This window comes from Scylla paramamosain, chromosome 10, assembly GCF_035594125.1.
Source record: "Scylla paramamosain isolate STU-SP2022 chromosome 10, ASM3559412v1, whole genome shotgun sequence".
NCBI classification, from domain to species: domain Eukaryota; kingdom Metazoa; phylum Arthropoda; class Malacostraca; order Decapoda; family Portunidae; genus Scylla; species Scylla paramamosain.
The window spans coordinates 19,466,932-19,481,931 of NC_087160.1; the positions used below are offsets into that span (position 1 = coordinate 19,466,932).

Consider the following 15,000-nt stretch of genomic DNA (forward strand, 5'->3'; position numbering starts at 1 on the left):
TCTCCCTCTCACTCTCTCCCCCTCTCACTCTCTCCCCCTATGCTCACCAAACTGTTCTTTACCTACGATGTGAAAATTTAATAATCACACACCTGTACTGACGCTCTCTAACATAATTAACACACACACACACACACACACACACACACACACACACACACACACACACACACACACACACACACACACACAATGGAAACATAATAACAATAGTAGTAGAGGTCGTAAGTTTTCAGAAGCAGGCAACCTATATAGTGTATATGTGCCACTCTCTCTCTCTCTCTCTCTCTCTCTCTCTCTCTCTCTCTCTCTCTCTCTCTCTCTCTCTCTCTCTCTCTCTCTCTCTCTGTAATTGGTTTCCTCTCCTTTTCCTCGGTAACACTTGGCACACACAAAAATAAGCATTCCCAACAACACTACACGTTACCCACACACACACACACACACACACACACACACACACACACACACACACACACACAAATTTTCCCCCTGTCCATTATGAACGAATGTATGTATATATATACTTTTTCCCCGCTGCACATCGCCAGTTTCTATTTTTCAGGTGTAATTACCTGTCAAAACACAGAAAAGCAATTAAGCTAATTGTTTTGTCGAGGTGCGCGGGACAGTTGTCAGTCGATGTTAAACAAAGCTGGAATATTCACACTGGCCAGCCGTCAATGTGTCATGGGCGAGAAGGGGGTGGGGGAGGAGGAGGAGGAGGGAAAGGGAGAGAATACGACAGAAACTAGAGAAGGATGGACTAGGAGAGGAGGAAAGTGACTGGAGAGGACTAGAAAGACGAGAAGGAAGAGGACGAGGACGAGGATGTCAAGAATGAGAAGGAGAAAGAGCTGGAAGGAAGGAGGATGAAAAGGAAAGGGAAGGGAAGGGCAAAAACTAGTGAAGAATAAGGTAGAAGAGGAGGAAGGGAGATAGAGAAGAGGAGAACCAGAAGAAAACAGAGAAGGAGGAGGAGCGTCGACGAAGCTCTTCATCTTCTCCATCCCTTCCTTTTTGTCCTTCACTTCTCTCGTTCATCTTTTCTCTCTTGTTCTTCTCTCCTTTTTTCTACTCACTCCTTCCATTCTCCTTTTTTTTCTCTTCCCTCTCTCCTTCTCCTTTTTTCCTCATTCCTCTCTTCTTTTCACATTCTTTATGCATTCCCTCTTCCACTTCTTTCTCTTCCTTTTTCTTTCCTCACTCACTCCGTATTTCCTTTCCTCCTCTCTTTTCCCTTTTATTTCTTTACTTCATCAATCCACATTCCACGTTCTTCTTTCTCTTCTCTCCACTCTCCTCACTCCCCATTTTTTTTCCTCTCTTTCCCTTTTTCCTCCGCTTTCCCCTTTCCTTCACGTTCTCTCTCTTCCTCCTCCTTATTCTCCTCCTCGTTCTTATTCCTATTATCTTCTTTTCTCCCCATATATTCTTCTTTTCTCCCTCTTTCTTCTTCTTTCCTTCTCTTTATCCTTTTTTTTCTCCATCTTTCTCTCCTTTCTCCATCTTTTCTTCTCTCTTTCACATTCATCACTCATGTTTGTTTGTTTGCCTTCGTCGTGTGTGTGTGTGTGTGTGTGTGTGTGTGTGTGTGTGTGTGTGTATGTATGTATGTGTGTGTGTTGACAGTGCTTGCTTATTTTTTAGTTCTTTTAATTTATCAATTTAAATGTTAATATTCCCTCGGCCTGTCAGTGGGCGCCTTGTTTTTCATCACCACTGACCTGCTCTTTACTCTCTCTCTCTCTCTCTCTCTCTCTCTCTCTCTCTCTCTCTCTCTCTCTCTCTCTCTCTCTCTCTCTCTCTCTCTCTTCTTGTTGATGTTTTTCTCTGTCCATTCTTTTCACATCTCTTTTTTCCTTCTTTCTTTCCCAAAATTTCTCCTCTTTTCTTCTTCTTTCTTGTTATTTTCCCTTCTTCTATCCCATATTGTTTTATTGTTTGTTCATTTATCGTTAATTTCCTTTTCCCTTTCTCTCTCTCTCTCTCTCTCTCTCTCTCTCTCTCTCTCTCTCTCTCTCTCTCTCTCTCTCTCTCTCTCTCTCTCTCTCTCTCTCTCTCTCTCTCTCTCTCTCTCTCTCTCTCTCTCTCCATCCTTTCCTTCACTTATCTCCCATCCCAGCTTGCTTGCTCTTCAGTTTCCTGCTCCTCTTCTTCTCTTCATCATCCTTCTTTCTGCCTTCCTTCATTCGCTGTTCTCCTTCACTTCCTTCATTCCTCACCTTCCCTTCTTTAATACTCTATCACTCTTCCTGCCTTCCCTTCCTTCTTTCCTTCAGTTATCTCTCTCCCCAGTGCTCTCCCTTCCTCTTTTTCCTCCTCCTCCTCCTCCTCCTCCTCTTTTATTTTTACTTAGTCTTCCTGTCTCCTCATTCTTCCCTACCTTCAGTTATCTGCTTTCCTCCTCCTCCTCCTCCTCCTCCTCCTCCACTGAGTCGCCGCCGAAGGACTGGAAAAATTACTGGTGTCACCGCAGAGACTAGTCTAATCGAAACGAGCGCGCGCGGAAGTAGCGGAGGCGGGGGAAGTAAAAACTGTGTTTAACGCGAAAACCAATGGAAGGGTTGACGTTTCAGCGCCGACTGCTCTCTCTCTCTCTCTCTCTCTCTCTCTCTCTCTCTCTCTCTCTCTCTCTCTCTCTCTCTCTCTCTCTCTCTCTCTCTCTCTCTCTCTCTCTCTCCTTTCCGCTGCGTTGCTTCCACTATTTCATTATTGCCGGTGTGGTGATGGAGGAGGAGGAGGAGAAGGAAGAGCAGGAAGAAGAGTTTTTCTTTTATCATGTATGTTGTCGGGAGAACATAACGAATATTTTCTTTCTTTCTTCTTCTCTTTTTTTTTTCATCCTCTCGTGTGTGTGTGTGTGTGTGTGTGTGTGTGTGTGTGTGTGTGTGTGTGTGTGTGTGTGTGTGTGTGTGTGCGTGTGTATGTATGTGTATGTGAGATGTTTATTTCTTCCTGTTCTTTATTATCTTTTGACGGATGACAGTGCTAGAGAGAGAGAGAGAGAGAGAGAGAGAGAGAGAGAGAGAGAGAGAGAGAGAGAGAGAGAGAGAGAGAGAGTCCAGAAATGACACAAATAACTTTTCCTAAACCTATGATCTACATGGAAAGACGGTGCCAGTGTGAGTGAGCGAGTGAGTGAGTGAGTGAGTGAGTGAGTGAGTGAGTGAGTGAGTGAGTGAGTGAGTGGAGAGAGAAGGAGAGTAAAATAGAGGGAAGCAAAATAGAGGAAGAGGACAACAAGACAAGAGAAACAAATGAAGAGAGGAAAGAAGGAAAACAGACTCATTAAACACCTGAAGGAAAGACTGAAGCAATAAGACAGAGAAACTTGTCTGGGGAGCAAAGGGAAGGAAAGAAGATCAAAGGAAAGGAAAGGGGAGGAGAGGAGAGGGAAAAGAAAAGGTAGTGTGGAGTAGGGGTGGAAAAAGAGGGAAGGGCAGAAAAGAAAAGGAAAGGAAAATGGTGTACAAGGAAGAGAAGGTTAAAATGGAGGAAAAAGGGAAGAAAAAGAAGGAAGGGAAAGGGATATGGAGGGAAAGGGGAAGGAAAAGGAAAAGGTAGCAAGGGAAGGAAAGGATATCATGAATTTTTAAGTAAGAATATTTTTACTCTCTCTCTCTCTCTCTCTCTCTCTCTCTCTCTCTCTCTCTCCTCTCTCTCTCTCTCTCTCTCTCTCCTCTCTCTCCTCTCTCTCTCCTCTCTCTCTCTCTCTCTCTCTCTCTCTCTACCGGTGGAAGGGATTATAGACATGTACTAGGGAAAACTATTCACACACACACACACACACACACACACACACACACGAATGTAGGATATTTTGGCCACGGACATTTTGGCTACGGACACTTTGGTCATTGGCCACCAAACTAGGACGGTTTGGCCACGGCAGCAAACCTTAGGAAGGATGTTTTGGCCACGAAAAATTCACAGTACTGTTCTTTATTTTTCACATATTTTTTTTTCACTTATAATTCGTGATTGTGAAAATGTCTGACCAGTTTACTTCTTACTTGATTAATTACTTACTTAACTTGATTAATCTTACCAGATTACCTTACTTAATTAATCATTACCAGAAAGAGAGAGAGAGAGAGAGAGAGAGAGAGAGAGAGAGAGAGAGAGAGAGAGAGAGAGAGAGAGAGGAATTAGATCTTTTACTGCCATACGAGTTTGTTTTGAACTGTGAAGCAGTTGGTGGTTTGTGAGGTTTCTGACCGAGGTGAGGAACAGCCTGATTGGAGCTACTTTGCACAGTACTTACTACTCCACCATGTCAGCTGAGCTTGAGGTCACCACATCAAATCGAGGTGGTCAGAAAATCTGCCTGGATGGCTTTATGTACACTAAGAAGCATGTTGCAAAATCAGTGGATGAGATAGTTTTTCGGTGTGTCAAGCGGGCTAGTCTGAAGTGCCCTGGTATACTAAAGACAACCAAAAGTCTTGGTAACCCTGAAGTTGTGACCTCGCATAACCATCTTTCTGACACAGTTGGATGCCAAGTGGAGCAAGCTCGACAGGGTATGAAGAGGAAGGCTTCGAACACCAATGATCAGCCTAATCAGATTCTCGCCTTCACAGTCGCGGCACTGCCCGCGGAGGTCAAAGCACGCATGCCTAGGTCTGATTCTAGTAAGCGTGTCCTTCGTCGCATCCGGGCTGCACACCGTCCCAAGGATCCACAGTCTCTTCAAGAGTTGGAAATCCCAAGATGACTGGACATCCCACCTCCACTATGACAATGGACCAGAGGCAGATGAGCGTATTATCAGCTTTACCACCCCCCCATCATCTGGAACTGTTAGCACGCTGTGATGAGTGGTGTATGGATGGCACATTTTCGGTAGCTCCGAGACTCTTCACCCAGCTATATGTCATCCAAGGTCGAGTCAACAGTGTTTATCTACCTCTTGTGTACGTCTTGCTGCAACGCAAGACACAAAGTAGCTACGAACAAGTCTTCAGGGTCCTGGCGGAGAGTGGCTGTGATCCCATTTCAGTCATCATCGACTTTGAGAGGCCTGTGGAGCTGGCCCTTCATGTGGTATTCGGGGAGGAGGTCCAGGTCAGTATTGGAGTAACTCTGATTGTAATTTAATTGAAATTTAATTAATTACTATTACTTTCTGAAAGTATTTTTTAATTATATATATTTTTTTCAAATTTAACTATTACAACCCTGGTACAGGTGCGGTTCTGTTTCTATCATCTAACCCAGTCCATCTGGAGGCAGATCCAGCACCTGGGTCTCAAAAACCTATACGAATCCGATGAGGAGTTCCGCCTCTTCTGTGGTCAGGTGGATGCACTGGCCTTCCTGCCCCCAAAAGATGTCAAGGATGGCATGTCATACCTTCGATCTACCATGCCTGAGGAGGCTGCTCCACTCTTGGAATACTTTGACTCCACCTATATTTCAGGCCAACTGCGTCATCGTCGTAACATCACTTCCAAGTCAGGACACCTACAGCCAATCTCGATTCATCTACGTCGCACGCCACCTATGTTCCCGCCTGAGAAGTGGAATATGCACCACGCAACTCTAAACAACCAGCCAAGGACAAATAACATTTGCGAGGGGTGGAACAACAAGTTTTTCCGCCTGGTGGGACATGCCAACCCCCCGGTGTGGAAGCTGATAGAGTGTCTGCAAGCTGACGCTGCCACTGTGGATGAAATTCTGCTGCAGCAAGAACGCGGCATTCGCCCTGCTAAGAGGTTTAAGAAGATATACAAGGAATTACACACCCGCATCCAAAACCTGGTCATCGATTTGAATGAAGGGAAGAAGACCATCCCACAATTCCTCCGAGGCATCAGCTATAATCTTAGAGGTGGAGATATGAATGCGTAGCATGTGAACCTATACTTTTTAATGACAATTTTAATTTAAAAAATGCTCTATTGCAATTTTTAAAAAAATGCTCAATTACATTTTAAATACCAATATTTTTGTTGAGTTTATCACATCAAATATCCTATCTTCCTTGGGTGGCGATTTATTTTTAATTTAATGGCCAAAATGTCCGTGGCCAAAATATCCTACTTTCCGTGGCCAAAAAGTGGCAAGTTGCGATTTGATGGCCAAAACGTCCGTAGCCCAAAACATCCGTGGCCAAAACATCCGGCTACCCACACACACACACACACACACACACACACACACACACACACGCGCGCGCGCGCGCGCGCGCGCGCGCGTCACTTCATTCCCTTCAAGTGAATGTGGGAAGAAAAACAGAACAGTTGCTGGGTATTTTAAATGAATGCTCTTACTTACAAAAATAACCTTTCATCCCATCTGCTTCCACTGTTGAATTTAGCGTCTAACTCGCTCGCAATGAGTCCATCACTTACAAAGGTCGAGGTTTATATAATGCATGCGTACGGACAGGTTGAGATGACAGAAGGGGCTAACATTACCATTTGCATTGACAGATTTTAAATGATAGAGGCTGATGAGGAGAGAGCAGAGAGGAAATAAAGGTGAAGAGAGTAAAGAATGGAGGGAAGGACGGAATATGTTGGGAAATGAAAGTATGGAGGTGCAGGAGGGTGAAGGGAGGTAAGGAACTGATGAGGGAGGGAAATGAAAGACGTAAGGAAATCACAGGTTAGAAAGTGGAAGGTATAGGAAGGTAAGAGGAGGAGAAAACAGGTGAAATAATAAATTAGGAAGGTGTGAAAAATAATGGAAAGAACAGGTAAGGAACAATAAAAAGAAGAGATATGATAAAGGAAGAAGAAAAAAAGCCGGAAAAGAAAAAAAAAGGCAGATAGAGACAAATGGGAGAAAAGAAGGAAGATAAGATTAAAAAAAAAAAAAGATGAGGAAAGGAAGAAGTATATAGGTGAGAAAAAAGGAGAAAGAGGAACATATGGAAAAATAAGGTAAGGAAGCAGGTGTGAAAAGGAACAGAAGAGAGGAAGCAAGTGAATAAGGAGAAAAAGAAACGTATGGGAAAATAAGAAAAAGGAAGAAGTAAGCGAGAAAGGGAAAGAAAAATATGGAGAAAGAACAGGTGAGAGGAAGAAAAAGAAAGTATGGCAAAGTAAGGCGAGCAGGACAGACAAAGGAGAAGCAGAGAATCACTACAAAACAACATCGAATCGCAATCCGTACGTCAGTCTTACTTTACCTTGTTTTGCTGCACACACCTGTCGCCCTCGCCACCTGCCCGCAATTAGGAGACCACGCCAATGTACCACCTGTGTCTCTTTGTACCTTGGCGAGCTTTTTTTTTTTTTTTGTGTTATTGTCTCTTTGTATTTTATGGGTCTTTATTCAAGGGAGTCTTTTGAGGGATGGTCTTTTTATATGCTGATGTTTGTTTTCTGTTCTTTTATGTTTTTTTTTTTTTCATCTTTATAATAGTTATTGTTATCTTATGTACTACGGTTACTCTTGTTCATTTATTTCACAGACAGCCATAGATTTATTATTATTATTATTTTTATGTAGAAGTTATAATGGAGTACAATAAAGAAGGCTTTCTAAAATATACTGAAATAGTAGTAATAGTAGTAGTAATAATAATAACAATAATAATAATAATAATAATAATAATAATAATAATAATAATAATAATAATAATAATAATAATGTACACTGTTCATCAGAGGTCAGTTTTGCAATTGCATAGTTAAAATAAAATAGAAAAACGAAACTCATCGAAGCAGCAACAGGGAAAATCAACACGCATTTTGAGTTGTAATTAAAGAGTTTGAAGAAAAATTTCCTTTCAGAATGAAATATTTAGTGTTACTTTCATTTTTCTTTCGTACACGCGTCGCACTGCGGTTGGCTTCCATTTTTTGTAAAAGTTTGCGTTAGATCACTTCAGAAGATCTGATTAATCTATCACTCCTTTCATTTTTAAGTACTGAGGTAAGGTTGATCGCATGTGGGGAAAACACAGAGGCCCCTCAAATACCTGACCTCGCTTTAAACCGCTTTCCATGCACCAATAATAACAGCATATGAAGTTTACCAATATAGCACAGTGATTTAACAAGATGTCAGAGGTCAGTTTTCCAATTGCATAGTTAAAATAAAACAGAAAAACGAAACTCATCAAAGCAGCAACAGGCAAAGTCAACACGCATTTTGAGTTTAGATTTCCCCACCTTTTCCTTGTTGTGAAAACAAGGCAAGCAACAAGAAGCTATCAGATCCACACGTGGCGGTTCCCTTCCACCTGTCATTCCCATCCACAAAGTTGTCTAATCATTTAAAAGCACCCTATTGATTCGGCACCTACAACCTGATTACTGAGTCTATTCCATTCATGTACTGCCTATTAAGGAGTCAATTTCTTTCTATCTTTTGAAGTTTACACGAGACCGTCTTAGTATTACGAGTATTATTATCATCTTCATCTACCACTCTACGTATTAAAAAATCAGTTTATTTCTGTCACTTTAAATAAGCATACCATTTTATTAAGCTGAGAAGAAGCCTCAGGAATTTTAAAAAAGGTAAAAATAGTAGAGATATAATAGAGATAGGACGCTAAATTGTTTGAATGTACGAGACTAACCCTTCGTTTTATCCCTATCAATTTGCACAAGCCACATGAGTCAGAAGGTTAAGAATTAGTAGAGATAAAACGCTGAAGTATTTGAGTGTAGGAGACTAACCCCTCTCGTCTCCCCACCACAGAGGCGGTGCACAACGGGCCCCACTCTCTCCCTGCGGCAGGTGAGCAGGACCCACATGGGCGCCTACCTGTGCATCGCGTTCCAACGGGGTGCCGCCCTCCGTCAGCAAACGCATCACCCTCGACGTGGAATGTGAGTGCCGCGCTGGCTTGTGGTGTGAGGTGTGGTGTGACGGGGTGGAGGGATGGAGATAGAGTAGGAGTAGAAGGAGGAGGAACAGGAGGAGGAGGAGGATGAGGAGGAGGAGGATACCTATTGTTTATCAGTAGAAAGATGGAGAGAATGTGAATATGTAAGTGTTTGTGCGAAAGATGGGGAAGGGAGAGGAGAAGGAGGTGGAGGAGGATAGCTATTGATTATCAGTAAAAAGGTGGAGAGCATGTGAATATGTAAGTGTTTGTGTGAAACGTGAGAAATATGAAGAAGGAAGAAGAGGAGTAGACTTAAGATTGATCGAGTGACTGAGTGACTGAATGAGTGACTCATTGAATGGTTGAGCAAGTGAATACGTGAATAAGTGACATGTACTTAGATCCACAACAGCCAAACTTATATCACGGAAGAAGAAGAAAGGACGCTAACTAGAAGAACGACTACTGACGCTTGCCTCCTTCAGTCCCCCCTCAGATCCACGTGCCTAACCAGCTGGTGGGGGTGCCTACTGGTGACAACGTGACCATAGAATGCTTCGTGGAGGCGTTCCCCAAGGTGAGCATCTTTCGTTTTCTTTCACTAGATTTTTTTCCTTCTAACGTTTTCTTCTGTTACGGCTTCTTTCTTTGTGTAGCCTCCTCGTTTTTTTTTCAGATTATTTTCCATTCTTTCTGTCTGTATTTTTATTGTTTCTTCTCTTCTCTTCTTTTCTCCTTCTCTCTTATTCTCCTCTTCCTTCTCCTCCTCCTTGTCCATTCATATTATATTCCTTTTCTTCGGATTTGTATCCCTATTGTTCCTCTCCTCCTCCTCCTCCTCCTCATCCTCCTCCTCATCCTCATCCTCATCCTCCTCCTCCTCATCATCATCCAAGAACATGACTCACACATTTTTCTTTTCCCTTCCTTTCTTGAGTACTGTTCCCTTCTTCCTCTTTCCATTTCACCACGTCACTCCCCTCTCTCACCCCTCCTCCCCTCGATTAGTGTCTCCTCTTACCTCCTCTCCTTCCTCCTCCTCCTCCTCCTGCTCTCTGCCTCTCTTCCCTCATCATCTCTTCTTTCCTCCCCCAAGCAAACCATTTAGTGTTCTCTCCCGTACAATGGCTCTTCTCCCGCTGACAAAACATTCTCTCTCTCTCTCTCTCTCTCTCTCTCTCTCTCTCTCTCTCTCTCTCTCTCTCTCTCTCTCTCTCTCTCTCTCTCTCTCTCTCTCTCTCTCTCTCTCTCTCTGTGTGTGTGTGTGTGTGTGTGTGTGTGTGTGTGTGTGTGTGTGTGTGTGTGTGTGTGTGTGTGTGTGTGTGTCCTTTTATCTTTTCTTCTCTAAACTTCATTTAACTTTTCTTTTTTTCTTCTCTTTTCTCCTCTCTTCTCCTCTCCTCTCCTCTACTCTACTCTACTCTGCTCTACTCTACTCTACTCTACTCTACTCTACTCTACTCTCCTCTCCTCTCCTCTCCCAGCCCTTCCTATTTTGCGTACGTCCATTATCTACCTACATATTTACCCAACTTTTAATTAATCTCCTTGATCATTTCTCTCTCACATACTCGTGCGATTATTTTTTTTCGGTTAATTTTAGGCTTAGTTCTGTATTTTCTTTGACTTGTGGCTCGCGATGATTAGTTTGCAGGATCACACGCCGCATTGCATTGAAAAGTCAAGTCGCCAGCTTAGCGCACCACATTGTAATCAAAAGGAAAGCTGACTTGTGTCTAATCATCAAGAGATCCATGCTAGCGAGGGAAAGACAGAATTTACACAACGAATAATTTTTTTGCAGCTAATCTGAAGAAATTTAGGTTATAGAAGTGCGGTGTTTGTGAGTTAGAATGTGTATACCAGAGATGTGTGATAAATGTATGTAAATTCTGTCGTTCAGGAATATTTGGGAGAGATATTAAGTGTTATGATCTTTTGGGAAGCTTTGAATCAGTATTCTGTTGAGAATTGAACAGTATAGAATGACTCTAAAGAATCTGCCACGAGTTTGCAAAAGTTATACATATTGTTTATTAGTTCCTCTACTTCTGTTTATTTGTTTATTCATTTACTTTATCTATTTATCTATTATTTTTAGTGACTGTGCTGAGTTTTCATCTGTTTATATATTTTTTTTCTATGAATAGCCTTCCTAACAAAAAAAAGTCTATCTATACGTAAATCTAAGAAAATTATCTTTAAGGCTTCTGAGAAATATTTAATCAACTACATTTTGACGGTGATATGAAGAGAATGGTTTAGAATTTCAGACTCACCGGAAATGTTGTTGTATTCAGAGAGGACTGTGTTGTGAAGGTCTACAATGCATCATGCACATACTTTAGTTACAATATCGTTACAGAAACAGTATATATTCGAGATGGACGCTTGTAACACACTCCTCCTCCTCCTCCTCCTCCTCCTCCTCCTCCTCCTCCTCCTCCTCCTCCTCCTCCATATGGCACACGCCCTGCTTTCTCCCACGCTGCGCTGTGATTGATTCTCCCTCAACGCAAACACTCAGCACGCTATTATACTCTCTCTCTCTCTCTCTCTCTCTCTCTCTCTCTCTCTCTCTCTCTCTCTCTCTCTCTCTCTCTCTCTCTCTCTCTTCCCTTTTATCACGGCGGCAGATCAACCCTCTCCAACCTTCACTTATTATAACGTCACCTCCCTTCTCTTAACACGCCCAGACCACCTCAGTCTCCGTCTCCCACCACCACTTCTTATAACCTCACTCACCGCCCTTTCCCTCCCCGCCAGGCCATCAGCTACTGGGTGGGCAAGGGCATGATGATCCTCAACTCGGAGAAGTACCGCTCGGAGACCTTCGAGACCCTGTACAGCATCCACATGAAGCTCACCATCTACAACTTCTCCCGCGACGACAACACCACCTACCAGTGCGTGGCCAAGAACTCCCTGGGCGAAACGGAGGGAGACATCAAGCTGAACGGTGAGTGAGGGAGGGACGGTAAGTAGCGGTGACGGATGAACGGTGAGTGACGGATGAGTGACGTATGCACACACTCAAGCATGAAAGAAAGGAAATAGAGGCAAAGAGGAGTAAAGCGGTGCCGTTGAATGAGTGAGTGAGTGAGTGAGTGTCAGTTGGTGAGTGATCGTGATAGAAGAACGGTGAGTGAGTAACGAATGAGTGAGTGAGAGAGTGAGTGAGTAGTGGTAGTGACGGAAGAACAGTGAGTGAGGGATGAGTGAGTGACTAATGGTGTGACGGAAGAACAGTGAGTGACGGATGAGTGGCTAATGGACAGTGAAGAACTTGTATCACTTCACTACCGTGTATTCTTAACCCTTCAACTCACTGTATCTTAATCACAAAACTATTCGGAAACTTTTTTGTTTTTTGGGGGGAGAGGGGGGTTCTACAGCCACCTCTAAAAATTATACTGGTTAGATATTTGAAATTTAAGCCATTACTTATATATATATATATATATATATATATATATATATATATATATATATATATATATATATATATATATATATATATATATATATATATATATATATATATATATATATATATATATATATATATATATATATATATATATATATATATATATATATTTTTTTTTTTTTTTTTTTTTTTTTTTTTTCATGTGGGTATTTGTAAATATTTCACACAGTGCCTTTAGTGTCGTGAACTGTTGCATATCGTAGTCAAAGGGTTAACCATCTTACTGAGGGACACATTTTTCCATAATCACTAACAGCGGTTTTACTCACTTTTTTGTTGTATAGTCTCTCAAATAGAATAAAAATACAATAATAAATGACATACGAGATTAACCTTCAGAGAGAGAGAGAGAGAGAGAGAGAGAGAGAGAGAGAGAGAGAGAGATGTATATTGTATCATTATTCTACATGTTTATATTGAATTTGTTTTTATCATTTCAAAGGATGTTAAATTTACGATTGTAAGTGTTGTGTATTTTTATCACTTTTTGTATTGTCATCATAAGAGAGAGAGAGAGAGAGAGAGAGAGAGAGAGAGAGAGAGAGAGAGAGAGAGAGAGAGAGAGAGAAAGAGAGGTCGGGGGGTATTTTTCATATGTAAAGTTTGAAATACATAATTCATAATACAGGAAAAAATTAATGCTTTGTGACTCTTACAGGTGACTGAATATTTCACGTGATTTGGCCTGCTAATCTCTCTCTCTCTCTCTCTCTCTCTCTCTCTCTCTCTCTCTCTCTCTCTCTCTCTCTCTCTCTCTCTCTCTCTCTCTCTCTCTCTCTCCCTTCTGTTCTCCTTTTTATATTTTAATTCCATTCACTTCCATTCCATTCATTTCCTATTCCTCTCATCTTTTCCTTTTCTCTTTCTCTTTTTTTCCTTTCCTTTCCTTCCCCTCTTCTTTAATTCTTTATCATCCCTCTCCTTCCCTTCCTTTTCATTTCCTTCTCTTTCCTTCTTTTCCCTTCCCTATTCTTTTCTTTCATTCCATCTCCTTCACTTTCCTTCCCTTTCCCTTCCCCATCCCTGTCTCTTCCTTTCCCTTCCTTTTCTTGTCCTTCCCTTCCCTTTCCCTCCCTTTCTCTTCCCCTCTCTTAGCACACTCCCATGCAAACTCTCCCATCCCAGTCTCCACTAACAATGCTACACTCACTCCAGCACCTTTTTCTCCTCCCTCTCCCTCGCCACACTCTCTCTATTACCGTCTCCGCCACCCCTAGCATCTCACTGCTCTCGCTCCTCTCACTCGCTTCTTCTCTCTATCTTTCTATCCATGTGTCTACATATCTCCTTTTTCCCTTGTCATATTTCGTTCACTCTCTCTCTCTCTCTCTCTCTCTCTCTCTCTCTCTCTCTCTCTCTCTCTCTCTCTCTCTCTCTCTCTCCTTCTCTTTTTCGGTTTTTCTTTTTTTCCCCGGACGTTTTATGCTATTCATCTTTTAAGCAAACCGTTTAACTTTACTATCATTTTTTTCATAAGGTTTCGCTCTACTTTCTCTCTCTCTCTCTCTCTCTCTCTCTCTCTCTCTCTCTCTCTCTCTCTCTCTCTCTCTCTCTGGTAATCTGTATAGAATCGTCTTTTTGTGTGGAGGAGGAGGAGGAGGAAGAGGTGGAGAAGGAGGAGAAGGAGGAGGAGGAGGAGGAGGAGGAGGAGGAGGAGGAGGACTGCGAAAAGAGCCACAAACCTTCATGAACCAGTAATTTGCGAATCCACAGGTGAACACTCTTTATTTTCTCACTCTCCCTCTCTCTCCCTCCCTCTCTTTTTCTCTCCCTCTCTCTCTTTCCCCTCTGACTTCTCACACATTTCTGCCTCCCCTCACTGGCTCTCTTTATTTTTTCTCTCCCCCTCGCAGTGGTAAGAAAGTGGAGAGAGGGGAGAGTGGAGGGAGGTCAAGGGAGAGAGGGAGTGTAGCACATTTCTTACCTGGGATAATGACAAGGTAACATCAGGAGTGGCAGGTGGCAGGCAGCAGGTGACAGGCAGGCTCTTGGAAAATTATAGACCACTGAAGGGGTTAGTGATTGTCTTCTTTCATCCCTTTACCCCTTTCCTTCCCTTCCTTTAAACCTTCACCTTATCTTTTTATTTAGTGGTTTTCTTTCTCCTTATACTCCTTTTCTTGTGATTCTTCTTTCGTTTTTTTTTTTTTTTGTGATTCTTTTGTTATTTTCTTCTTCTTCTTCTTCTTCTTCTTCTTCTTCTTCTTCTTCAAGGATTTATTTGTTTTTTTATTCCTTATTTTCATTATTGACTGCATTCTCTTATTCTTCTTTCCTTCTGGTTTTCTTTTTTTTTTGTTCCTCTTCTGTTTCTCATCTTTCTTCTCTATTTTTTTCTTTTATATTCCTTTTCTGTCTTATTTCTTATTTCTTCAGTGATTTCTCCATTTTCATTCCTTATTTCTTTCCCTGTAACTTCTTTTCTGTTCATTCCTCTCCTCCAGCTCTTCCTTTTTATCTTCCTTTCCTAACCTCTCTTTCTTTCTCCTGCACAGTTTTTATAACTCAATGATTTCACTCTTTCTGTCCTTCACCCTTTTCCTTTTAAACCCCTTTCCTATTGACTTCCTTTCCATTTCCTTCCTTTACTTCCTACCATAACCTCCCTTTCTTCCTCCCATACACGTATCTATATCTCTCTGATCCTCCCTTTTATTCTTAACCCTTTCTCTTTAACCCACTCCTTCCCATTTACCTAAACATTCCGTTACTT

At 42.0% G+C, this 15,000-nt stretch overlaps 2 protein-coding genes across 2 annotated transcripts in view; both read left to right on the plus strand.

The window, feature by feature from the left end:
• LOC135104533 (roundabout homolog 1-like) overlaps positions 1-15,000 on the plus strand; it is a 190,903-nt gene that overhangs the window by 165,050 nt on the left and 10,853 nt on the right. The window contains 6 exon segments of the mRNA XM_064012107.1: positions 4,284-4,701; positions 7,887-7,893; positions 8,668-8,745; positions 8,747-8,798; positions 9,283-9,374; positions 11,564-11,756. Of these exon segments, the coding sequence (XP_063868177.1) occupies positions 4,284-4,701; positions 7,887-7,893; positions 8,668-8,745; positions 8,747-8,798; positions 9,283-9,374; positions 11,564-11,756 (840 nt within the window).
• Positions 3,896-6,099, plus strand: LOC135104308 (uncharacterized). The gene is made up of 2 exons (XM_064011563.1): positions 3,896-5,070; positions 5,194-6,099. The coding sequence occupies exons 1-2, from the start codon at positions 4,717-4,719 to the stop codon at positions 5,857-5,859; spliced, it is 1,020 nt and encodes a 339-aa protein (XP_063867633.1). The 5' UTR covers positions 3,896-4,716; the 3' UTR covers positions 5,860-6,099.